The sequence below is a fragment of the Micropterus salmoides genome, unplaced genomic scaffold (genome assembly GCF_014851395.1).
Source record: "Micropterus salmoides isolate LMB-PRFRI ecotype aquatic unplaced genomic scaffold, ASM1485139v1 Ms_hic_scaffold_2, whole genome shotgun sequence".
Classification (NCBI taxonomy): domain Eukaryota; kingdom Metazoa; phylum Chordata; class Actinopteri; order Centrarchiformes; family Centrarchidae; genus Micropterus; species Micropterus salmoides.
In genome coordinates, this window is record NW_024041150.1 from 23,260,269 (window position 1) to 23,287,137 (window position 26,869).

General features: G+C 40.6%; 1 protein-coding gene across 1 annotated transcript in view; it reads right to left on the minus strand.

Annotated features, from left to right (window-relative positions):
• The window catches only part of LOC119911863 (multiple PDZ domain protein-like), a 50,799-nt gene extending 28,848 nt beyond the window's left edge, over window positions 1–21,951 (minus strand). The window contains 19 exon segments of the mRNA XM_038730837.1: window positions 115–267; window positions 618–776; window positions 1,717–1,926; window positions 2,306–2,491; window positions 3,228–3,398; window positions 4,459–4,605; window positions 4,809–4,888; window positions 5,212–5,298; window positions 6,609–6,843; window positions 7,637–7,725; window positions 8,552–8,654; window positions 9,855–10,055; window positions 10,278–10,400; window positions 10,822–11,035; window positions 13,582–13,721; window positions 14,075–14,230; window positions 17,744–17,910; window positions 19,640–19,725; window positions 21,496–21,951. Of these exon segments, the coding sequence (XP_038586765.1) occupies window positions 115–267; window positions 618–776; window positions 1,717–1,926; window positions 2,306–2,491; window positions 3,228–3,398; window positions 4,459–4,605; window positions 4,809–4,888; window positions 5,212–5,298; window positions 6,609–6,843; window positions 7,637–7,725; window positions 8,552–8,654; window positions 9,855–10,055; window positions 10,278–10,400; window positions 10,822–11,035; window positions 13,582–13,721; window positions 14,075–14,230; window positions 17,744–17,910; window positions 19,640–19,655 (2,637 nt within the window). The 5' untranslated portion in view covers window positions 19,656–19,725; window positions 21,496–21,951.
• Window positions 21,952–26,869: the final 4,918 nt, after the last annotated feature.

Consider the following 26,869-nt stretch of genomic DNA (forward strand, 5'->3'; position numbering starts at 1 on the left):
CATTGTGACAAAGGGCAGCCGCTGTTGCAGCAACATTTAATGAAATGAGGTAATCATTTCAGGTTGTGCTTTTGGTTTCAGTTGTTGCACTAATAAAAAAATAAAAATACACACCTTGGGCGTAGATGAGTGCAAGTAATCCAGGTCTGCGCTACAGCTGCTACCATGAAGAGCAATCATGGATGTCTGGAAGGTGTCGTCCTCTATCCCAGAGTATGTATGCTCTAACACCTTTTCATCAGACAGGTCTGCTTCGCTGGTGTCAATCTGTGATGATGAATGGAAGCAGTGTGACGAACTGGGACACAAAACTGGCCTTTATCATCGAGCAAATTTCCTGAACTATCCAAACACAGATAGCTGAAATGACCATGCTATTCTATAACCTGATGTCACTAATGCTAAATGACACAACATTAATGCATCCCTTACTGAATGGCAATGGCTTGTGATAATAGTGCTCATATAGGCTAATTGTTGCATGATTTCAAACAAACAAACAGACCTCTCTTGGTAAAGTTAGGCAGAAGCAAATATCACATGTAAAGCACAATTTGTTTTCCATTTTTCAGAAAGCTCTGATTGATTTTTTCAGTTTTTCCCAAAAGCTAACTAACCAATGCAGGCTCTGCTCGGTAAACGATGCCCTCAGTCAGTCCTTCTTCCTCTCCTTCTTCAACCAAAATATTGTTGAAGTCAAATGAATGGATGGTGGATGATGATGTAATTTCCTGCTCACCATATGGGTGTGGAGAGTGGGAATATCCACATATTCCCTAGGAAAGTGGAGAAATTCTTTCAGTGTCTCCAGGTTTAGTTGTTTTTTTTTTTTGTGACCAAATCAGGAACATAAATTAGTATGGAATGGAAAAAGATGTTAGGAGTTATTGAGAGCTATTCTCTCTTTTTGACTTAATGTTTAACAGAGAAACATTTCACATGTGTTCTTTAGTGGGAGCTCTTGATATTGATTTTGTGTAGCATGCAGCCCAGACAGATATAAGAAAGGCAAGAAGGCATATTGGAGGATTACACCTGTCAGACTCAATTTTGAGATGCAATACAACAAAATACCCAGCAGAAGCAGGGGAGTTGGATAACTCCACAGAGGCTTCCTGCAGCTCCGTAATCCAGCTAACCTTGGCCGCCCAGAGGTCTCACTGTGTAATCCAACGGCAGATTCAATACAGGAGAAATTCAGCTCTAAAGCTGTAAGAATGCAGGCAGTTTCGCAGAGAGAAACATGCTGTACAAAGAGTACAGGTGCCTGGAGCGTTGAACCTGCCGTTGGACAGACGCAATATTTTGACAGGTGCCCCGATGTGTTTAAATGTACAAGAGGGCCCGTGGTCTTGGGAAATTCAATAACAAAATAATTTGAAACAAAGGGCACACATAATTTTAGGCTGGTCGCCTCCTCTGAAAGACCAAAGGATGGAATGCTTAACCATGCAGCCTACGTCCGCTCTTTTTCCCGCATGAAAAATTCAAGCTCTCGTAAGCTGAACCCTCATGACTGGAGGCCAAGTTGCATGATACAAAGACTGACACACAACCTCACATATATGCAGTGATAAATCCCTGACGTGCTGAACACATTTTCCATGTCTAGCAACATGTATAAAACTCTTAACAACCCAACACACATTCTACCTTCAATTTTGAGACAGGTTTAAAGCAAAGAAAAAAAGGAAGAATATTAATTCTAATGCTTACAGGCAGTGGTTTTGCAACTCCTATCTGGACCGCGCCAAGCTTGGCCCCCTTCAGGGCCTGGACAGCATCCTCCAGGCTGGCGTTCTCCAGGTTGGTGCTGTTAACATACATGAGTCGGTCTCCTGGCAACAATCTGCCGTCCTGCTCAGCCACACCGCTGGGAACCAGTGAGCGAATCACGATCACTGTCTTGGCGGGATCCAGTGGGTCCTGTGGTGGAGCCGGTCCAGTAAAGTTCAGTGAGAGGAAGTCAACAGGTAAACTATCACAGCCGTAAACTTGAATGGATATTACGAGTAATTTAATGCATTTGGTAACAATTATATAGTTTGTGCTTTCCTGTGGAAATACTCCAAAGGACAGCTACCCAAAAGAAGTTATTAAATGCGGATGAAAGAAACAATACTCTACAATATCAAAAATGTCACCAGATTCCGACTATTAGTCACACAAGTATTGCCTTCGTGGCGACTTAACTTACTGTCCCATTAGTGTATGATACTAACAATACAAAAACATCTATAAGTGTAGAAATACCTTGATGTATAACAATATCAATAACAGTTCCAGTCCCAGGAAGAGTTCCCACCTGGTAGTCCAGAATGCTGAATCCCAATCCCCCTTCTCCCTTTTCAAGCTCGATATTCTGGATCTCCAACTCCCACATAGCCAAAGGAGATCCTATCGCCTCCTCTGTCATATTATCCTGTGTCACTGCCGCTGCATTCACATCTGACTCTTCAACAACCAGCACGCTGCTCAGGTCTATTTGTTTCTGCAGAGGAAAAGCCCAAAATCTCTATGTAACAGCATGCCATCCTCACATTCACTCCAAACCCATAGGCTGCTACCCTCTAGTTGTGTGTCTGGCACAGGTTTTTGGCAGTAGATAAAAGGGGAATATCTTTGGGATGCCAGGGCCTTAGTACATTATCACAGATAAAGCTAGAAAGATGGAAACCCCCTCCCCCAAAGGGAAGCTGCTTTTGATGTGTCATATCTCTAGCAAATGTTGTTGGCTACTGCCGCTGCAGTATTGCTAGAATTGGTCTTAATAAACTTTCAGACTCCCCTGCTCATAGCTAAATTTTAATCCATCAAGGCTGGCAATGTGGAAAGCCAATGGAGCGATTGACAGAGCTGGGCTAAGCTAATAAAGGTTTATGGGTCATAAAGGAGGGGGAGGACTTATTAAAGAGTATTGCTCTCCAATAATATTGCCCCGCTTATAACATTACTTATCAACATTTTTCATGATACATTACTGCATGTCAAGGAGATGCAGGAAGTTTCTGACTGCACATCATCTGCTGCAGTGCTCTGTGGCTACTATAGCCTGCATGGTTTCAAGATTAATTCACTTTCACTGTGCTTTCCCTCACAAACATAACAAGCAGATATATCAATGTAATGGTGATAAGTTCTGAAACATGTATATTTTATAGTTAAAAATAAAATCTAATCAGCCAAAAATCTATAATTATATACTATTTCATATGGAAATGAAGTACCTTTAAATCAGGTGTCGTGGACACAGCCTCTGACTCTGGTTGGATAGCATCCATGTCAGTCTGCAGGAGAGGGGCGGGCCTACAGCATGTCATATATACACATAATGGAAGCTCCTTCAAGATTCTGACTACTTCCTTGTGGGTCTCACCAATTAGGGATATACCACTGACCTGTGGCAGAAAATGTTACTCTTAGAACAAAAATAAGCCACCTGACAGCAGTAGAACAATGACATATTTAAAAAAAAGTTGTTGTGGTGAATCTATTAACAGAGTACAGCCTATTTACACATCCAGCTGAGAAACATTAGCATTTATTTGGAGTCATCTGACAAAGTACAATACTCCCTCTCCTTTTAGCAAGCCTTTTCCACCAACTCCAGGGGGAAATATCTGGCTCTTCAGCTAAACGTTCCACTACTGTATGCCATGTCATTTTAGTGCTTAGCGTACAGTGGGTTTTAGAGCTTCTTTTCGCTGAAAACAACTGCCTGTTGTGGCTGGAAATGATGTTGATGAGAGTTGAGAGTGAACCAAAACAGCAAACTGCAGGCTAAACAATGAGCTAAAAGAAGATGAAACTGAGCGGAGGGGCACCGCAGAGTTGGTTGAGTTCTCTGTGGGTTTGTCACAACAAGCGACCCCATTCACGTCACACAGTCATTCAGTTAGTTGAAAGATATTGGTTAGTGCAATTTTAAGTTATACTTTTTTTTATCAATTCGTGTGGGGGGGAATTCAACCCCTGCATTTAATCTCTAAATATTTACACTACATTTACACAACATCTAACATAATTTTTTGCTTGCAACTAAACCAGTGGCTTACTGGCTAACCACTGAGGCACTATGACACACAAACCACATACACTGAAGCATTTAAGATAAACAATTTTAATTGTACTGTGAATATGTAGTGTTGGAGTGAAGTTGTTCATTTGTGATCATGTTTAGTAGTGGTGCCCCATGGTCAATTCAACTTATATTACTTATATTATTTATTATTAAATAACAGTAATAATAATCATTATTAATATATTATTTCATTTAAATATTGATGCCCTTAAAACCCTAATTCCCCAAATTAGTAAATAACTTCTTCATTACTGCCCATAAACAAACAGGTTTTTAAATAAACGCAGAACCTCTGTAAGTATTAGTGGCAAATGCAATATGAAAAGGTCTACACTGTTGTTAATTAAATGTTCTCTTTCATTTAAGGGACCACGTACCTCAAGCAATTCATCGCCACTGAACAGCTTGCCACAGCGACCAACAGGTCCCTCAGGTAGAACTGAGCGGATGTAATGATGCCCACTGCTGGCCTCTAGACTGATGCCCAGGCCACTGTTCTCACTAAACTTCTCCACCTGAGCCACCTGTCATGGAAAAGGGCAAAAAATCACAGTTAACAACGCAGTGTCTATCATAGGGGATTATTATTTTACTATGAATCTAATTAAGGCCTCAATCCCTTTTGTTTGACGGCTCAGGTCATTCTTTCTTTTAAGATCCCACTTTAGAGCGGTTGACCATGAGGCAATCTGATGCATGAGAGAAAGGAAATCTCTTTGAAACTTACTACAACTTCATTGCTTGGACCCAGAATCTCCTGCCACTTCTTCATTAGTTCTTCCTCTTCAAAGGGTGTTAGCTTCCTCCCTTGGGAATCACAATACAAAGTACATGTATTAATATGCAAAACAACATCAAAAAACACATTAGTGATAAATCATTCACAGCCAGCAACAAACATCTATTTGCAAAGTACATGTGCTGGAGACAAGGCAAAAAAACCAAAAAACTTTTCTGTGCCTTAAAATTTTAACACTTCTGCACTGTCTTTGAGACTGCCAACAGCACCCATCTCCTCACAGTATGTTTTGCCAGTCAGTGTGGTGGTCCTGACAACAACAACCCTTCTCTGTCAGATGTGTGCCCAGTATCTCTGCTGGTGTACTTAAAGAAGGATCCGAGCTTCCTACCATGTTTGTCTTCTGTTAGCTGATCCGTGGCTGGGCTGACATCAGATCCTTCGCTCATTGTCTGGAGCGGCTTTTCATCCGCAGTGACTGTAAACACACAGCATGGCAGACAGAAGCAGGCAGCGTCACAGACACATGACAGCATAGGCACATGGCCACTGGGGAAAAATACATCTACTCTCCACTAACAGCACACATACATGCAAAAAAAACATACACAAATAAACATCTATGCTGATTTTTATTTAATACTCTAGACTACTTATACCTTACTTTTATTTTCTTCTAAAACAGTTAAAGCTACATTTTCATAATCACCCTCACTTGAGAAAAGGAAGAAACTCATTTTTCTATTAGTCCAAAAAGGATATATACGCCTTTGGTGATGTTATCCATATTCACTAAACATTCCAGGACTTCAAATACCTGTTTAATGATCAAACTTTATGTCTTTGGAGTTCCACCGGGCACCAAACTGGTTGCCCATGAAATTACTACCAATGCACCCGGGCAAGCCATGGTCTATGCTTTACATCTGCACCTTTTAAGTGCTTACATAAAAACTAATGCTAGGAACGCTAAGGAACTCAACAACCCTGACTTGAACAATTTTAGTGCGTAGTTCCATTTTTGTCCATATTCCCAAACATTTAATGACTCCTTACACTTTGGTACACCAAATCTATGATCTTATGCACTGTAAGTTAGCTAAAATGTATTCTAGTTACTCACTAAACAAATTTTTTTGTTGTTGTTGTTGTTTGTTTTTTTCGCCAAGGGAGCTTCAGGGACATAACCTCACACAATATGGGGATGCAAACTCCTGAACTAAACTCCACATGCTGGATGCTAATTTTAAGTTTTTTTGGGCTTGAACTTTCTGTTGCCAAATTTGATCAAATTCAAGCTCCATTTATCACTATTGACAAGCTATGCAAGTTGCTTTCCTTGTTTTTGCAATAGCCTGGAGGTCCTGTCAGTACAGCTGGGGATGAGAACATTTCTGTTTACTCTCTGTCTATCTTGTTTGATGTTATTATTTTAAAAATGCTAACAGTTATTTCAAAGAACATGAAGCACATCATGGGTTCTACCACATTCACGTAGACCTCAGCTGTAACTCAATTGTCAGTTTCTCAGTGTGAATACCCTGTCAGATGTTGTGCGTCACAGGCTGATTTATCACTAAATATAGTTCAAGGTCTAAACAACAACATGATTGAAAGCTTTGGGTTCGTGTAGAAATGTTACTGAAATTTCCATTTGGAGTCACTGCATCACAAAAACTCCTGTCTGAGCCACATTCACACGACACCTTTTTTTGACAGGATGATGAGTAGCAAGGAGTGTGTTTTTTGTCTATGCTCATTAAATCACTCTCACTTTATCCTTCCTACCTTGAGCAGCCTCCTCAGCCTTCTTCCTCTCCATCTCTATCTCCCTCATGACAGTGGTGGTGGTAGGGATGGTGGTCGACGGGGGCAGGACGGTGACACTGGGGGCCACAGCGGGGGGGATGTCGTCAGGCCTGAAGCCCCGCCGGATCAGCTTAAGGTGGACTGTCTGGCCAGTGTGTCTGAGCACTTCCACTGCCTGTTGATTGGTGTAGCCCTGGATGTTTACACCATCGACCTACAGATGGCGATGATTTGTGAGCCCGTGGATTAGAACAGGTCCGCAACAGCTTGTGCAGACAATCCGACAGTGCTGAACTGCCATTTATATTCTTGTTGGACAGAGTTGGAATTGAAATAAGACTGAGCAAAGTGATTATAGCTTCACATGAGTATTCCACAATATTTTAGCCATTCACTTAGGGCAGGTAGAAAGTTTAAGCATAAGTTTAAAGAATTCACAGTCAATTAAGTGTTCGTAGGTTGAGTCCCACAGAGCATTATCATTTACACATAGGAAACAAATTCAATCAAGCACACACACACCAGAACAAAACAAGAGTTTGGGAGAACTTTAGAAAACACAGGACAACATTAACTCGCGTTTAAATGATGCACGAAATTACACACAGTTTAACTTCATTGTCAATTACCTGCAGTAATAATGATGTTAAAAACTTAACAATCACTTAATTGTGAATTATTCATTATGTATCTCATAAACGGTAAATGGACTATACTTATATAGCGCTTTTCTAAACTTCCAACCACTCAAAGCGCTTTGCATTACATATCACATTCGTCTGTTCAAACACATTCATACACTGATGGCAGAGGCTGCCATGCAAGATGCCAACTGCTCATCAGAAACAGAAACTAATACGTTCACACACACTCACACGCCGCAATTTGACTAAATGAGTAAATGTGATCACTATAATGGATAGTATAAAGCATTCACTGCATATTTCACCTGACACCGTAGAAGACAGACGAATAGTAATAGCTACAAAGAGAATTGGCAAACTTACAGCTATTATCTGGTCTCCAACATGAATACGGCCATCTTGATCTACGGCACTGTCTTTTGTTATGCTCTTAACAAAAATACCAGAGGGCTCTGAGGAGAACAAGTAAAAAAAAAAAAAAAGAAGAGAGATGAAGAACATAGCCATGAATCATAAGACCCAAAGAGAAAAGCAAACATATGTTTCAGTTTAATGTTAAAGGTACGTGTTAGTAAGCATGTCTCAATAATACATAAATCATAAATAATAATGTGAGGAACCTGGTGCACTTATGCTAACCTTGCAAAATAAAGACATCGTGTAGAGTACTTTGTATCCAAGGCCATTCAATACTAAATTTAATTAAATGAATATTACAGGTTATAATAAAAGTCTGACTGCTACATTTTAGACCAATAAAAGTGAAAACATATTTCAAAGTTGAACATGTTAGCAAACAATAGTCACATTCAGCAGAGAGGGACCAACAAAAGCCATATTTTGAAGTCGTGTTTCTGTCCTCCAGATGAACGCAAGTCTAATGTTCACCCTTTTGTAGCTCTGTTTTGGACTCATGGAGAAATGATTTGTGTCTTTAGGTTCTAAATATTACAAGCTAAGTTTGTCTGTCCACCATTTGCTGCTGCACATGTAGTGTACAGTGGTCTTATAAGAGCTTTGTTGCTGAAAGGAGCTGCCATGGCTTGAAACTGGTTTGCTGTGGGCGAAATTTGCAGGCTAAACCAAAACAATAAGCTAAAAGATGCTAAAACTCTCTGTAGAGTTAGGTGATAATACTTACTATGACATTTAATTTACGACTTACATTTAATCCACTGTTTATAGACTAGGAAAATATTAATCATTGCAGCTTAAATGTATATTTAATATTAAATTAAATGGTCATCTATTCTGAAAAAGTAATGTGCCATTTCTCACCTGAATTTTTATCTCCAACATAGCCAGCAATAGTGATCCCCAGTCCCTGGGTGTTCTTGGTAAGGCTCACATCAAATGCTTCAGCTTCTTCTTCCTCAAAGTCCTGTGAAAACATTAATGGCAATGACAGGTCAACATCCACTGATAACCCAATACAAGTAAAGCATAATTTATTTGACAACAGTAAAAATGCAAGTCAACTTTAACAATTAGTGTTCTGAACCTGGCAGCCATAACAAACAGCTAATGCTCGTCAGTCATATAGTGAGTCACTGAAATTACTGTGTTGGGCTGAGTGTTGACAATAGCCATGAAATCCCCATTTGAAAGTGCTGTTTCTGAGAAAGTAAAGCAATATTGGCTCTCCCAAGTGTGAGTCACAGGGGATTTAACTGCTATTTTCTTTAATTCCATCTGTCCAGAGCTGTTAAAGGTAAGAAAGGATAAAACTAAGATATAGAGATAAAAGACCTCAACTTTAGGTCTGCAAAACCTTATTTTCAGGAAAGTTTTTCATTATATTTGGTTTCGGCTTTGGCCATGAATTTTCATTTCGGTGCATCCCTGGCAATCAATCATCATCTTGATTATATGTGATGGGAACACTGCTTTATTATAGTGATATCATGAAATCAATTTAAAGGTGACACAATTGCTTATTGTAAGAATGTGTACCATATTTCTGCCATATGTTGTTAGGACTGTGGTTTTGTGTTCATGTTTTTCCTGTTTAAGTCTGTTTCATGGTTCGGGGTTCTGTGTTTCTTCTGTCCTGCCTTGTTTATTCTCATGTTCTTAGTTCTTAGTCCTGCGTTCTGTGCCTTTGTTCTTATGCAGTTGTTCCCTGTTTTCTGTCTTACTTTGGTAACTGTCCCCATATGCTTCACTTCCTGTTTTATTTTGTAGTGATCAGTTCTTGTCGTTGTCTAGCTTTGTTTCCTGTTGTTTGATTACCTGATGTGTTTCAGCTGTACTTCCCGCCCTGCTCGTTACCTGGTGTTTAAATGTTGGCTTGTTCTGTTCAGTCTTTGTTAGGTCCTTGCCATCGTCATATGTTGAGTGATATGCTCTGTGCTCAGTTCCTCATGCTGGGATTATTTATCTGTCGGTTGGATTGTACTCTGTCTGATTGGATTTCTGCTTTGCCTGTTCTGGATTCAGCTTTTGTTTGGACGTTTTGCCTTGTGCTTCCACGTAAGCCTGTTTTTGTTCACGTTAATAAGTCTTTTGTGGAACTGCATCCTCCCCGCCTGTTGTCTGCGTTTCGGGCCACACCTAAGTCTGCACTCAGCCACCCTCTCACCTGTTGCTCAGTGACAGTGGGGAGCACCACAGACATGATAGCAGAGACAGAGGGATTCTCGTCCACAGGACCCCTGGTAACCACCAGTTTCACCCTGTTGCCACACTGCCTTAGGACCTGGGCCACCTGTTCGCTGCCCATGCCGTATAGGTCAGTGTCTCCAATTCGCAGGATGTGGTCCCCACTTCGCAGGCGGCCATCCTGAGGCAGAAAAAAAGGTTTTATGACTTTGCTGTGTAGCTTCAGTGGAAATCAAACCCATAATGACACAGTCAGTACCAAACAAAGACTGAGCTACAGTCATCTCTCTTGAGTATTGAAAGTGTAATTTCTATGGTAATCACTGTATAAACAACTATTAACAATGCTAAACCCTCCATAAGCCAATTCCCAAAGAAAGTAGAGACACATTAAAGCAATCACCTGATCAGCTATGCCTCCAGGAAGGATGGTTTTGACAATCACCCCGGTGGTCTTTCCTCCCACAATACCAAAGCCAAGACCGGTTCCATCGTTGACCAGCTCAATTGTCTCCACGTGCTGCCACTAGGCGTAGTAAAGAGAGAAATTATTTTTTAAATTAAGTAGTTTTTTATTTATTTATCCAGCCATAAACTTCAGAGATTTCAAAAGCTTTGGATGAATCTTGCAGATGGTGTTTTCACTAAAAATACAGCAATTAATCTGTAGCTGTAGCAAATCTTTATTTTTTTTACGACAAGAAAACATGTTTGATTGCAAGAGTGGCGTCTTCTCAATTGTGTATTAATAATTTTTTTTTTTAGTAGTATTGCGTAGTGTGTCACGCTCTATATCAAAGCAAGCGTATGTGTTTAGCTTATTTTTTTCTATGTCTCCACGTTACTTGCAGATATCTGTTTGCACAAGTCTTGCTCTCAAAATTAGCGAGTGGGCGTTTAAGTGCAAGTTTTCATTCATGAAATTAGTGTGACAGTGTTGTCTGTACCGCACTGGAGTTGGCTGACAGTGTACTGGCAGCAGAGGGCGTGCGGGACACCACAGGACTGGACAGCTGAGGTATCGGTCCTCTTGCAACTGTGAGCTGCACCCTCTCTGAAGCACTCTGCAGGATGCCTATAGCCTGTTGATGGGTCACTGTCTGGTCCAGGGGCTGCCCATTAATGGCTAAGATCTGGTCAGCTTCCTTGAGCTTCCCATCACTGTAGGGGGAAAGAAGCACAGCGTGTCAGAGTGAGAGAAAGAGGGACATAATACAGTAATTGGTGTCAGAGCCTCTGAGATGTGAACTATCTGCCTCTGATCAAGTAATTATCCTCATCGGTCTCCTCATTTCATATATAATATATAGAATACTCATTGTCTACTCAATGACAGTATAACTTTGTCATTTGTAGAGCCCGACCGATATATCGGCTGGCCAGTATTATCGGGCGATATGAGCTAATTGCATTTAATCGGCACTGGCGTTTAGAACAGCAGATGTATGACCACTGATAAAGAAACAGACATTTCCTTCACTCATATCATGAGTGTTGCATAGTTTGCCCAACAGAGGGAGCTCTGCAGTAGAGAACTGCATTGGGATTGGGATCCTGCGGGACCCAACACAAATCACGCGGAAACGGGCGATTTTAACTCTGTTGCAGGCAGGAACAGGAGGTTAAAAGAAATATACTGCGGGTCCTGCAGTAGCGCTGATAAGATGGAGTCAACAAATGAAGATTAACATTTAGCATACCCCAAACATATGTGCGCTTTTTTTCTCTGCATGTCACAATGTTTGTGGGTGCGGGCGGGAGTGGATATGAAGTTAATTTGTTAACAACCACACCTCCAATCACCTGTCAAGGCTACACCGCTTGTCTCAGATTGCTCGATGCAGGTCAGACAACGATCTACGCTCAACAGCATGCGCTTAACAGCACGCTTGTTTCAGATTGCTCGACCCACCCTCCCTTTCCCTTCCCTTCATCCATTCATCCTTACGCACATCCACTCATCCTGTCTTCCCTTATGCCTTCATCCACTCTTCCCTGCTCCTCTCATCCCTTCATCCCATCATCCCCCATCCCTGCTCCCTTCATCCCTTCCTATTCAATCAGGGCACAGCTCTCTCATGTCTCATCTAGGCACCATCTGGGGGGGCTTGAAATAAGCTTGGGCGAAAACACTTCCGAGACGGAATCCTCACACTGAGTCTCTCTGCCCGGTCTTCTGTACACCCTCTCAGACCAGCCTATCAGACGACATGACTTAAGACCCTATCAGACGACATGACTTAAGACCCAATCACCACTTCTCCTCTCCTGAAAACATTCATGACTTGCTAACCCTCCTGTTTTTCTTGCCCACTCCCGGCTCACCGCAGTTTATTGTTACGTTATTTGGGAGTTGGAAGCTAAGCTGCTGACAAACGTGATTGTAGATTTATTTCTGAAACAATTTGGCAGTTCTAGTGAATGGTCCTCTCATTTGTCCCTAGTTAATCACTTCTAAATATTCTCTTAAATCACATACAGCAGCTAACGCTGCCCGTTGCTAAATTAGCCACATAGCTAATGCCGTGTTTATCAGTGGAGGAGCGCTAATGTTAATGAGCTGTTAAACTATAGTTTCTGATGTATTCTAAACTTACTTATATCTGTGAGACGTCTGTCGTCAGATTTAGTTGGCGTGTCTGACATGATTAAACCAGAGCGGACATGTAAATAAACGGGAGCTGAACAAGAATCTAACACTGCTTCCTATAGCTCCTCTTTGTGTGATGTTGTAGATGTGAAACGTCGTAGTCAGAGCCGTAACGGCTCTGGTTGTAGTTATAACGTTAGTTAAATGAAATCTCAAAGTTGCAGGTCCTCGTTGCAGACAGTCAGTAGGTATTAGATGTGTTCAACAGCAGGTCACTGTAACGTATACGGCATGTTTTAGAGCCAGATGGTGGTTGAGAAATGGTTTCTCGTGGCTTTGGATATTATTAAAGAGTGCTGGTAAAGCGATAAACTAGATGTGAAATGCTACACTGAATGTAGTTATAAGCTTATTCTCTTTTATCCATCTGTTTACAGTTGCACCTTTCTGCAGCAAATATTTAATAATGTGCAATTGTTTACATGTTCAGTTGTTGAGACTGAACATGTCAACGATTTTATTAACAATCCATTTAGGAAAAGGTATTATACCCCACATACAGAACAACTTTCAATATCGGTCTGTTCTAAGTGTGATTTGGACAGGTAAGGGGTCTACTATCCAAATGATTTTCATAAATCAGCTCTTTTTCACTTGAATATCTGCATCAATCCCCAAAAACCCATATCGGTCGAGCTCTAGTCATTTGTTCTTAGAATGTTATATTTCTCTCTGTCTGAAATATACAAATTTAGTTATGTTCCTATTTTAATAACATTAAGCTCTAAATATTTTGTAGGCATAAAAAAATGATAGTTTTAATATAAAGACAACATCTGAAAGCCACAGTCTTTAGTCAGTAAAAAAAACTAATTTTAAACGGGTTGTAAAATTGCACTGCATGCAAAGTTACAGATTCACCAAATTTCTCCCAGACAATCTGTAAAAGTCCCTGAATGTCTCAAATACAATTCTCTAATTCCTTAACTCTAATTCAACAATTGTCCAAATGTTGAAAAACTTTCTGGAATGTAGACTATGCTGTGATAAGATTTGAATCAGTCTCTCGAAGTCTCCCAGTGGCTCTTGGAATGATGGCATGTTGATTCTTACATACCAGTGAGCCACACTTCCTGGTTGAATTTCCTGGATGAAGATGCCGAGCTCGCCGCGGTTCTCGCTCCTTAGGCCCACCACGCTGAAACCAAGGCCTCCCGATGCCGGCTTCTGCAGGTCTACGTGCGTCACGTTCCGCCCCTGGATCATACACACACACACACACACATACATAATTTGGTCCTATGCGGATTCAGAATAGCATCAAAGCTACAGACAACCTTTACAAGTATATTTGAAGTGCTGCGTGTCTGCAGTTCTCGCCTCAGACCTGTCTTTGGATATTTGTTTTGAGTTAAGAAAGACCTACTCAAGGTGATCTACCCATTTACAGATGAGGTACTGATTTTTGTGTTAAAATTACCAAAACTCTCTGGGGAACAAAACTATAGACTTCAGAAGCAGGAGGATGCCACTGTATTTATGTTATTACACTTGACAATAAACTCAAAAGCAGTAGACAAACAGGGCAATGATTTCTTTGCTGCCTATACCTGTGCCATAGAGTGAATAATATGTTCAAATTCATCAGATGATGTCTTGTCATCTGTAGCAGCTGATGTGTTTGAGTAGGAAACATGGCTTCCATCGGGCTTGACTGCTGTGACATGATCGCTAAGGTCGATCCCACGTGACACTGGGACACTGCCCTGGAAAAATAAAGAAATAAAAAGTGTAGTGAGTGACATGGACTGCAGTTGTTTCATTGACAGATTACCCTGATTACCCTGAAAATGACATGAAAATGAGTTCCATTATAAAAATTGTGAGGTTTAGCTTTCCAGTTCACTTTGCATTTTTGCAAATGCTCCTGCAGAGAGCCACAGATACTGGCGTTAATCCAACCAAAGACAATTAAAAGTTCCAATAAAAAAAATCATGACTCATTCCTTCTGTGAATGTAAACATTGAGCACATTTAATTTTAGACACCAAAACCCTGAAGTCTGGGTGTCTGAAACCACTGGGATGCCAGATAGTTTGTTATCCCACCATGATTAGCTGGATCTATGGCAGCCTAATCCTTCAGGGGATAATGGCTCTTAGCTGATGTTCCAACAATGACTAGGCTCCAAATACAATATTTCTATCATGGTGGGGGGGAGAGCATCTCTGGCCATCTGGATGCCTTAATATGCTTGGGTTTTAATTACTGCAATGACTTTACTTGTGTGACAGATGAATTACATGAATGCGACAACTACATAGAACTGTGTTTTTCCGATTTCATTAGCCAAAGGGCAGGGCGTAATGTTTATTGCCATCTGAATTGGATTCAAAAGGACGGACATAATACACAGCAATAATGTCATAAACACTCCATTTGGCATATGGCGTTGCTGAGCTAAAGCTGTCCTTGTGAACTTGTGCATTTGCATTAGGAAGTTAACTGCACAACTTTCAGAGCTTTGGAAACACGTTATGTATGTATGTTACGTTAAATTATGCCTCCTTTAACTACAGTCCCAGATTAGTCCTGAGAAACAAAACTCCATTGGACAGGACACATTAGCGCTGCACACTGCAAACAAAACCCTATGGGCCGGGCTAAGTTAGCGTAGCATGCTGCTAAGTTGCTGTCCTCATGCACGAGCTTTGTTAGCTGGGGCCTGGCTAAGAGGATTAAAGTTCCAGTTTGGTTCTTGCACATTTAAAAAATTGTTTCTGCTCCACTTCACACAGTGGCCTCTTTCTCATTGGAGAGCAGGGTCCTGTCGCCATAGCGACGTGCGCTGTGCAAGGCCTAACTAGCAGAGTCAGAAGACGGACTGTGTGTGTGTGTGTGTTTGTGTCTGGCTCTAGTCTCACAACAAAACACAAAACGCACCCTCTCTCCAAATTGGTTCTGTTTAAGGAGGCCAAAAAAGTGCAGCTGCGTTTGGAAGCTCCATAAAAACAAAACACAGACTTGTTGCAGCTTCTGAAGTATGTCTCTTTACCATCGTTACAACGTGGAATGGGACAATGTTAAAATCTCAAGGGAATGGCTGCTTGATACATTTTGCTTAGTAAAACAAATACACATGCATCAGCACGCGCGCATACACATAGGAATGTACCTCTTTTGAAATAAGCTAAATGCCAGCAGGGCTTTTATAATCTAAATTCCACAAGGGGTAAAAAGCTGTAGCATCCCTTCCTCCCACTGCATAGCTCACATATTTCCGTCTCTATTTCTCAAACGCTTACCCTGGCCCCTTTCCACTGTGACTTAAGAGCTCCTTTTCCTTCCACTCAAATGTTCAACTCTCAATGGAGAGAATCAGCTTGAAAAAGGACTCCAGACTTAGACCAACTATCTCTGCTCATGTACCCATATTATATCTGGCTTGTGTGAACCCTGACAGCAATTTGGCCATAGCAGCAACACCGTTGGGGGATGGAGACTGAAAGGGGTGGGGGCGGGTGTCTTTGACACAAACCAAAAACAGAATCAGTGAGGTCACCCAGGAAACTGGAAAGATAAAGGCAGCAGCAGATATGGGTATTAAAAATATTCATACCTTACTACAGGTACAGGTAATGCAGGAGTATGTATCATCATGTATCCACTGTAAACACTGACAAAAGACTTGCGCACATTTTTACTTACAGAAATACTCCCATGCCCATATTTACATCAAAAGCATTATTGCTTGCTGCAGTTTCATTTGTCCACACCAGCTGTTCCACCGTCTCCTTTCTGTGCAAAATACATTCTGAAGTTCAGCCAAAGCTAATATGTTTAGTATGTTTGTCTAATTAAGTGGGTATCTTCCCAAGGTCACAGTCTTTCCCTCTTTTAAAACACAAAGAAAGAATTTCATTCATTCAAAAAAAAAAAGAATTTGGACAACAACTTGATTTGGCTAATTCTGAAGCCTCATATTAGCGTCAGCTGAATGCATTAATACACAGAACGGCCGGGGATTTTGTCCAGCATCACCTAAATTGGAGTAGCTGAAGGATGGAATCTCTTTGAAGCCAGTATGAAGAGAAGGAATGATTACATTGACCAACAGCTCTTTCAGTAAACACGGCATGGGCATGCTAGTACTGTTTCAAAATAAACCTGACAAAACATGAACCTGTCCTTTGACATTAGAACCCACTGTAAACCCACACAAACACATCGCGGTGGGAGTATCGCTTCCAGTTTTACACTTGGTCTGGGCGAGTCCTGAGGCCTGGTTCACGTCTCAACATCAAAATGTCACCATAGCTAAGCCGTGGGTGTTGGAGTTGTTGTTCAGTGTCCGCACGGTCTGCAGGGTGAAACTGCCACGGTAGCTTGCACTTCTTTACACAAACACGAGTAGTGGCTGTCACTTTCTATTGCCCCATCCTCCTCCAACACAATGTTAATAAAAACAGACAAATTAGCTCTTATTTCTCATCAGACATGACTACTTCTGTTTATACTCCTTCTGCACTAACAAAGTACTGTATGATGCTGCCACCTGGCATTTTGGCAGTTTTGTAGACTAAAAATGCAGAACTCTAAATGACCGTCACCTTGTAACCTCTTACTGACCTTCCATGGTGCTAAAGGCACCATGGGAACCCAGCACCACTCATTTGCATTCTGCATTGCATTTTAATATCTTCACAGTCGTGCAGGCCCACTTACAATAATGAATATTGTGTTTGTTTACATGTAAATTAAAACTAAACAACTTTTAATAAATAGTCCTATAATTGAGATTAGAATCAAATGCAAAAAAAACAATAAAACTCTAGTCACCACTGCCACTTTTAAAGGCATAAACTCATTTCCAGACACCTGTAACTGCTTCATGTGATGCTATACGTGGTTTTGCCTGTTGTGCCTGGCTGTCTCGTTGACTCTCTGTAGACTAGTGTATGCCTTAGTCTGGTATCATGTTTCTTGTTCTTGTCCGTGTTTTATCATTCTTTCCTTTTGTTTGTTTGTGTCTCTGTGCCTGGTTTTAAGGTATGCTGCTTCTTCTGTCTGTTGTTAATGTTATTTTATTTAATCCCAGCACCCTTTTCCTACAGGAGGCCTTTATCTCCTGCCAGATATTATTGTAAATTAATTAACTTAATTAACTTACCTGATGAAATAAAGGGTATATCAAAATGGAAAGAAAGGAATGTGTAGCATTTTTGGGCCTATAAGGTATTTTAACAATGACAAAAGGTGGATACGATGAACTAACGTACCTGGTCTCTGATATGCTGGACAGACTTCTGCAAGGCCAGGATCTGGTGGAAGAGGGGGCTCTGGAGCACTGATTTGAGCAGGCTGAGCTTCTCCTCAGTGGGCACCTCCCCCCGCTCCTTCAGTTTGGCCTGGAGACGCTCCACCGCCTGCAAGGCACGCTGTGTATCTGCAAGCCGTCGCATATTTCAGTGACAGCGCCGGCCGAAGTGAAGGAGTGGATGCAGGGAGATGAAGGCGTGGGAGAGATTGAAGTGGAGAGAGGTGATGAGGACAGAGGGTTTATCAGTACTTAGGCAAGAGATAGGGAGACAGGGAAGGGTGTTTGGACATGGCTTTATTTATACATTTAAATATCCTTATTTAATTTGACTTATTATGATGATAGGTTACAAAATACTCCATAACTGTTAGGTGTATGCCTTTAACATCTTCTTTATGTTTAACAATGACATGTAAATGAAGCATAGAGGAAGGACGAAGAGAGCCACACATCTCCTCCTGTGGGCTTAGCTAAGGCTGACTGGTGCTCAGCAGACCTTGCTATATCAAAATCACATAGCATTGGGTTTTGCACCAGAAGAAAGAAAAACGCAATTTCCAATGCGCTGCAGAAATAGCAATGTTTCCTATTCTGACTTCAGGGTCAATGGTGGGTTGCACAGGAGCACAGAACGGGTGTCAGGAGGAAAAGATAAAAGAACCGGGCCCTCCACAGTTTGTTTGCTGGACCCTGCATAAGCCCCACTATCGAGCAACTCCAGAGTGGCTTGTTAGTGAGGATGGGCCAGCCCAACGTCATCTGGACAAAAATGAAGCAATTTCGGAAGCTCACCAACTGTGACTAACACCTAATAGGGCGTGCATAAGGTCCAAAGCACTTTTTGCACTTAGAAGCTTTGTTGTTTGAACAAAGGCTGTAAACAAGCCAATAACACCCTGAGTCTCAGCGTTTGTTTTATTTCTTTTTTCTATTTGCCACCAGTCCTGCACAGGTAAGTGTATCATTTTCATTGTCCTTGCCTCAGTGTACATAATGAAGAGTCCCTACAGTCTGTGGCATGTATGTGTGTATCGGTCTGTTTGCGTTTTGTGTGTGTTCCAAAAGAAATGGAGGTCCTCGAGTATAGCACATGGATCACATACTCAATGGTCAAAATTGAAGTACTAGTTTGATTCCACTGAAATAAAATATCACGTGATATTGAATTCTGTACTTCCAAATACAATTTCTGTAAATTTGAGGTAAGACGTAAATTTAGGCTCCCTCGCGCTACCAGGGCTGGTGTGTAATTTCTCCAACTTGCGAGTTACAATTGATAGTACATGGTCAACACGCCAGTCTTGGGAGTGACCACAGATTGCGGCTTTAAAGAAAGAAGCTGGCAGCACCAATTTGGCTCCACGCTTGACAGTTGGACAAATATATCTCTATGGGGACAAACAAACAATCAAGTATATGGCAACATTATCAGATATGGCAACACTGGCAGTCCACAAGCCTTGAACTGAATCCAGGGCATCTTACACTGGTTGAGGAAAAACTCACAGCAAGAGCCAAATGCAGACGTAGAGCCAGCAAAGACGGATACTCAACTGACTAGACCAAACCCCTCTGCAAAAAAACGCTCCTTTTAGAAATGAAGATTTAAAAAAAAAAAAAAAAAAACAGGCAACATTTCATATAATTTGTTTTCTTGTTTATTATGGTAGTATTGAATCTTAATTAAACTTAAGTATTGGAAACACTAAAGTTCCATCTGTTAAATTAGGAGAGCACAATTTAACATATAAAAAATGAATACATGTCCATACACTCCTTGTTACAACGTTTCCACAAGTATAATTCCCTGATGTATCTGGCTGCCATAAAACAGCAAAAAAAAACTATTACTTACCCATTGTTTCTATCATTTTTAGAACTCCAGGTGAATGTGATTTCTCCCCATTAACTGCAATTTCAAACTCTTCCCTTTTTCAAGGCCTGCAAAGAACAACATAATGTGTTATGTCTTTTCCCTAACAATCAGAGAAGGGAATATGAGGGCAGAAATTGACTCATCTCCTTTATATATTTTTTTTTACTTTCTTATGGTGCTCTACACAAAACAGGAAGCAAGAGCTGGAGAGGCTCAGTCTCCTCCGAACCCAACTTCTTCAACACTCTATTCAAAAGGTCAACATGAAAGGAAAAATGGATTTATTTCCTTTCAGTCAGGGCCATATTTATCTCTTTAGAATGCTTCACCATAACATCACAGAGTAACCACAGTGCTGAAGAACTGTAGGCTATTTACCCCTGCGCAATGGTGCAGTGTGTCTGTCTGAGCTCAGATCTACTGTAGGTTGTTAGTTCCCTCATATTTAACAATATCTATCTATATAGATGGATTAACACCTGGTAATTAACACTCCTGGGACTTCATTCACTGCACTTTGGCAGTGGTTTTGTCGCATGCATGACATGTCTGCAGATGGTATTAAATAGGACTATCCATTTTACTCCTATAAGATAAATACAGCCATATTTCTTCCTGGAACAACATTCTGATTATTAATATCATATTAAGACAAACAATCTTATCAGTTATTTTAAAGCTAGGGTAAATCTTTTAGGAATGTTTTTAGATATGTTTAACAGCAGACTACGTACATTTATTTTGCCATCAACTACATACAAGTGTTTCTAGCAGGCTGATTGGATCAGACAACCATACTGTGTGAATAAAGCCAGCGAAAGCCTTGACACACCTTTAAAACCTAATGGTAAAACAATGAAGCTGGTAATATGTACATCATAATTTGACTTGTGACTTTGTTAATGAGATGACGGCTGTCAGCTCCCATCTCAGGAACATCACGCTTTGACTTTAGAAGTGGCTTTGTTACAAGCATGACATGACTCGGGGAGACATTACACGATTACAGGAGATTGGTAGGATAATCAAAAGCCCTACATAGACTCTTAGAATAGCTACAGTACATGTGGCAATAGGATCACAACAGTACTGGTTATTTTATGTTCATTTCATTTGCTTGTTGTTTTCAAATGGACCGATGAGCTTTCTCAATACATCATGTGGCCGCTGTACTGTATTTGTCTTGGCCCTGTACGTTATTGAATTTATTTTTATGTACTGGTGTAACATTAAACTTTTTATTAACAGTTTTCTGTATAAATTGCTACAGGGAAAGATTTTGGTTCTGCATAAATCTAATTATCTTTCCAACTTGATTACTGCTACTGAAACTCCTTTTAAATGTATGACTGGCATCCAGTTCCAGACATAAATGGGCCTACAGTATATATTTCAGATTTAATATATATTCAAATACATATATACACATACATTCCTGTAATATTCCAACATGACCTTTAACAGTTAGCTTGTCTTTATAGGCTGACCTGTGCTGGGTATTGGTTTTTCTTATGTCATTACAATAATTTGGCTATGATAATATAAATATGGCCTACTAGGTGCTGCTTTCAGGGACATATGGCACCATGTCCATTCAAATGGCTTGAAGGTAACTTTCTATTATTAAGTATGAGCACTCTTATTGTTGCTATCCAGTGGCTTGTAATGATTCACGCAGGCCCAGGGATCTCATTAGCTACCGTTACAAAACACGAGAGCTTTAAGATGGCATTTGCCTCCGAAGATAATCGTTGTTGAGGTTATGTGTGAGCTTTGCTGTGACCACAAATATTTTCAATAATAATAATAACAACAACAACAGGTTGTCATTTTACCGTGCAGTTCTTACTCCAAAATAACGTCGGTCGAGTAGGCCACCTTAAGTCCCTATTTTATATTAGCTTATCAAAAAACAGGCGTTTGCTATTATACACGTTTGCGTGTTGGTGGCAAATCGAGTCCGTTTTGTTAGTATTTTGAATAAAGTCGCCAAGGCATAAGGACAATCCGCTTTTCTCAACTCCTCCTCCTCCTCCGTCCCCATCTCATCCATGGGGCAGACAAGCAACAGGCTTCCGAGAAGGGGACGGTAAAGAAGTTAACTAGTATCGCTGGTTTGAGGCAAAACACGCCCAATGTCGCGATTTGTAGTACACAGAAAATACTTTAGTTAAAAAAAAAAGAGAGAGAGACGCTAAACGCAATTTAAATCCCGTCTTTCTTGCTTACAGAGAGCCGCCGACATCTGAATATTTTCCTCTAATTAGCAACAACGTAGCGAACAAAGGCGACTCTTGGAAAAAGCTGGGGTTGTTGTTACATCCCAAGAGCTTCCATAACGTTTCCCTCGATCGAAACTTGTGAGAAAATAATCACTTACATGCGTGTGGAGGCAGCCAGCGTCCTATCCTATCCTCTGTTGTCCTGTGGCTAACGGCGCACTGACTGGGGCTTAAAGATGGGGCGTAGTGTAACTCGATCCTCTGTGGACATTTTCAGCGATAGCGGCACCGAGAGTTGAGCTGGGACTGAAGCGCCGCTTGCTGGTTGTCCTGACATTTAGGCCTGAGGCTCACAGCTCCAGGAACTGGGATGTGGTCAAATAATAGAGTCGGCCTACTGAAACCATTCTTCTTAGTTATTTCATCCCCAAGAGCAGAGGTCCATTTGATACATTCAGGGGGGAAGCAATGATGGTCATCTCATATCTTGAACTTACAGGCGGTCCCCAGTAAAATGTGGAATAAGTATAATGCACCCTGTGTTTGCACTATGACATCAATCAATTACTACTCACATTAGATTATGAAAAATCTTATCATCATTTCACCTATAGCACCTATAGCAACTGTGCCTTTCTACCACATATCTCAGTGTATTTTAAGTAGTTTTAAGTAGTATGAATGCTGATTCAGTGTTGTTGTTGTTATTATTTAACCATCATCATCATCTTGATCATTATGATCATCATCTTGATTCTTCTTCTTTTTATAATAATAATATTTTAATGTAGATTTTGTGGACGACCACTACTCCTGCACATTAAACCAATCTAAATTTTTTGAATGTAAGTCAATGGAACAATCTTCAAATTTTGAAGTGCTTCTACTCCTTCATACTTTCAGCTACAGGCATCATTTCAACTTTATACTGGGCACATGACTTTCAACTATTGTCACAGTTGGCCTCTCAGTCCCTTCCGGCAGCCATACACTCTCATTCCCTCTCAAACTGTCCCCATCTCGGTCCCCTGCTCTCTTCTCTCAGGCCATTTGCTTCCTTTCAACTCCCCAGTCCTGCCACCCTCAAGCTGTCCACCAGGTGCCCTCGGACTCTCCCCCATGTCCCCATCGCCCGACTGCCGCACCCATCTCCACACCTGTTCCCATTTCTCTCATCTGCCCTGCAGTTACCTGGCCTACTCTGCCCACTCCTCAACTGGTACTCATTCCCTCATTTGTTACTCGCCATGCATACCAGTCCACTTCCTTTGTTCTATGCTAGTTCATTTTTAGTGGCCTTGTTGTTTTGCATTCTAGTTTATTGGACCTTTATCTGACTACCTGCCTTTTTGTTGCCAGCCTGCGTGATATCTTTAGTTTTTGCAATATAGCAATTTATGTTGTTGCATAATTGATTGATGATTTGTAAAATCTTAAACATTTCTCGTAGACTAGTTCTCATTTTCACAATTCTTGCTGTTCATGCATCATTTTACACCCATATATTAAACTAATATTCAAGTGTAATAGGCAATACATGGCTGCATGCAGGTGAAAATTAAAGTACTTTTAGGCCCAGAAAGCACCTAGGAAAAGGACATGGCATGCTGATAAAACTGGGATTCTCTGTCTGTGTCCTGTTTATAGGATTACGCACTCCATTTCAGGCGGCAATGCGCCATGCTTATCAAATCTGATATGAGCTGTTACTGCCTGCCTGTTAACTGACTCAGACCTAATAGTACAAAAATAGCAATACTCTGATTATATTTGCGTTGTTTTCTTCTTCATTGTATGAGATGGACTGTTTCTTAGGTATTGGGTGGCCAGGCAGATGCCAGCAAGCTGTTGATCTGTGCTTTGACCCATCCTAGTCGTACTAACTTCTGAACGTTTTGTGGATCAAGACCCCAGAGGCAAGTAGGAAGGAGCACTCTGAAGTCACCCTGTAAGAAGTTATTTCAACAAGGGGGAAAGGGATACAAGCTGCTTTTAGAGCGCTGATACTGACGAAATCCCTTCACCATTTATATCTTTACTTATACCTCCCTCTTATCCACCCCATAACTCCCTTCTTACTCTGACAATAAGCCACTTTTATGTGGGAGGTCTGACTCAGTCAAACACCGAAAAAGACAAGAGATTGAAACAAGAAAGACAGGAAGAAACAACATCTCTGCTCAGTGCAAGGCAGCTTCAGCATTTTGTATTTTTATACCTGCCTATCACAGGCCCTCAGTGGTAGTCATTGTTTGAGGCCGCTTCACGACATGAGACACCAAATCTGTGGTAACTGGATTCGTCAGTGTTTTTTTTCCCCCCAGTCATTTATTTTTTCTCGCCTTCGCACGTATTTAGTGCTAGGGTTTCATTTCATTTGTTCATTTCATTTAACCCTTTAAAATGGACGAAGTCAGCTAAGTTTAAAAGTTAATTGGTGTATTTTGTGCCAGAAAAATACACCAATTAACCTATTATGTGGGGGGCCAGTGTAAGATGTTCCCCGTGAATACAAGTGTAACTAACATCATTAAAAAAGGCACTGCCCCGTTTAGAAAAGTATAGCGCATCTTAAAGACATGCTGACATGATTAATGCTATTAGAAACACTTGTGTTTGACAGGCCAAAATGTCTACTGTGTAAAATGGCCTAAGATATGATATAGTTGATAGATGATATACAGTACTTTGTGCCAGTCACGTTTACATGGCTTGGCCGACACTGCTTGATTGTAATTTAGTGTGGAGATTAACAGTGGAAGTGATTATTCAAGGTCACAGTGATTTAGCATTAAGATGACAACCATCTCAGCTATAAAAATGCATGATAATTACTGCATGAAAACCCACACATTTTCTTTAAAGGAACTTTTCAGATATCATACTCTATTGGATACCACCTACGTGTATGAAGTCATATGGTGTAATAAAGAAATACCCTGAAGGAATCGCAAATTCAATGACTGAGCCTTATTGGCAGAGTGAAAGCTGCCGTCGTTTGCCTGCCTTGATTTACTGCCAATAAATCAATCAACATTCAAATAGCCTTTCTAACTGTAACATCCCATATGACATAAAAAGGGTTCAAAGAAAGAATCAGACATCATGATAGTATAATGAAATTATAGTACATTTAGTAATAGTCTTATTGCATCTTGCAGCAATTTAGTGTGCTTTTAAACTGGAGCTGGGTCTTTGGGACAAGAAAGAACAATGAAAGGTTTAGGAGATTCAAGAGTTTGAAAACCAGAAAGTTATCCTGGTGCTCTGATGCCAGGGAATTCTAGATTTGTGTTCGTTGGTTGTCAGGGTCAGAGGAATGAAAATTGAAAGTTTGGCCTGATATGTTTTAGAGCAAAGGTCACACGGGCCATGGCTAATCAATAGGTCTGTTCCTGTTGGGAATGTGAATGTGCAGATGCCAATCTAAAGCAGCTATATTTTTTTCAGACTTGGAAAGGTTGTGTTGGCCACAAACTTTTTGATGGGGGTTGTGTCAGTCATAGGGTCATCAAAATCAATCATCTTTTGCGTCTTTAGAGCATGAATGTGCACACCAAATGTCATGCCAATCCAGACATAAAAATAAAATCAATTGTACACATTCTGTGATAACTACTGAACTGTAACCTTCAGTTTTCTCTGGTATTTAGCCCTCTGGTATTTAGCATACACAAATATGAAAGGTGGGTGTGATAGACAAAAAACCCGTATAGCAAAGGTACAGTCCACTAGAACAGTGGTTTCTTAAAGTGGGGTCGGGGGACCGCAAGGGGTCCTTGAGGGGGGTCCAGGGGGTCACAATGACAGACTGATTGTAGCTTTCATACACTTTCTGTAATAAAACATCAAATGTGGGTCTGTAGTTTAATTTGTGACTTTGGGGGTCCTTGATATGAAAAAGTCTGACAAACACTGTTCCAGAATATCTGACTATTTTCCTTACTTTTTGATGATTTATATAGTCAAGAAATGTAATTATTAAATACATAACTCTCCTTGAGACTAAGAATTGTTCTCTCTTCTGAGTCATGCATTAGTAACAAAGAAATAAATATGAATCAGCGAAGGCGAGGGATAAAAAGAACAGATTTTTGTCAAAAATGCACATTTGCATTTCAGAATTTTAATGTGTGATCAATAAGAGGTGCAGCGTGAATGAATGTGATTAGGGTCATTTGCTGTCAATGTGGGAGAGTTGGCAGGTGTGCAATCTCTTGCTATAGGTCATTGATTGTTAAGCTTGCATGGTAGCGTATTATTTGTTGCCTCCATCTTCTTTTCAAGTTTCTATTTCTGAGGAAATAACAATCTGGATCACTTGAAAAGCTTTGAGAGCCATACCCCCACAAAAACTGACGTCAGTATATCTGACAGCTTAAATTCAGGCCCTAAAGCTATATTCAACATTGTGGACTGCTCTTGGTTTAATTTTGTTCTACCTGAATGTCACACAAAGTCAAGGGCTTTTGAATGCACCCTGAGTCACAACAGGTGAGCTACTTGATGAGGTTGGAATAAAATCTAATGAATGAGATGCCCACTCATTCTTTAAATGCAAACATCGGTCACTGCTGAGGACAAGAAGGTCACATCTGGTTGATTTACATAATTTAGAACAAGTTTGTGCCTCACACCTAATCATTGTCTACATATATTTGAGACTGCATTGATGCTAACATTCAAGTCACAGAGCTATAGCATCTGTTTTTCCCTCAATGATAAATTGGAAGTCAGACTTTGAAAACACCACAGGTCATTTAATGACACTAACTGCTGTTTTGAAGACATGCCCTGGTTCCTCAAAGAAAATTCAGTGGGCTGCATTAACGATGTGTAACCTGTTTCCCAAACTGTGGTCACTTTTTTGCAGCTGAACAACGCTGATAGCTGGAAGTGGCATCAAGTGGTTCATTGATTTATATTAATATAATTTTGCCTTATTTTTACAACTTCAGATTTCTGTCCATACAACCTGTTCCAAATA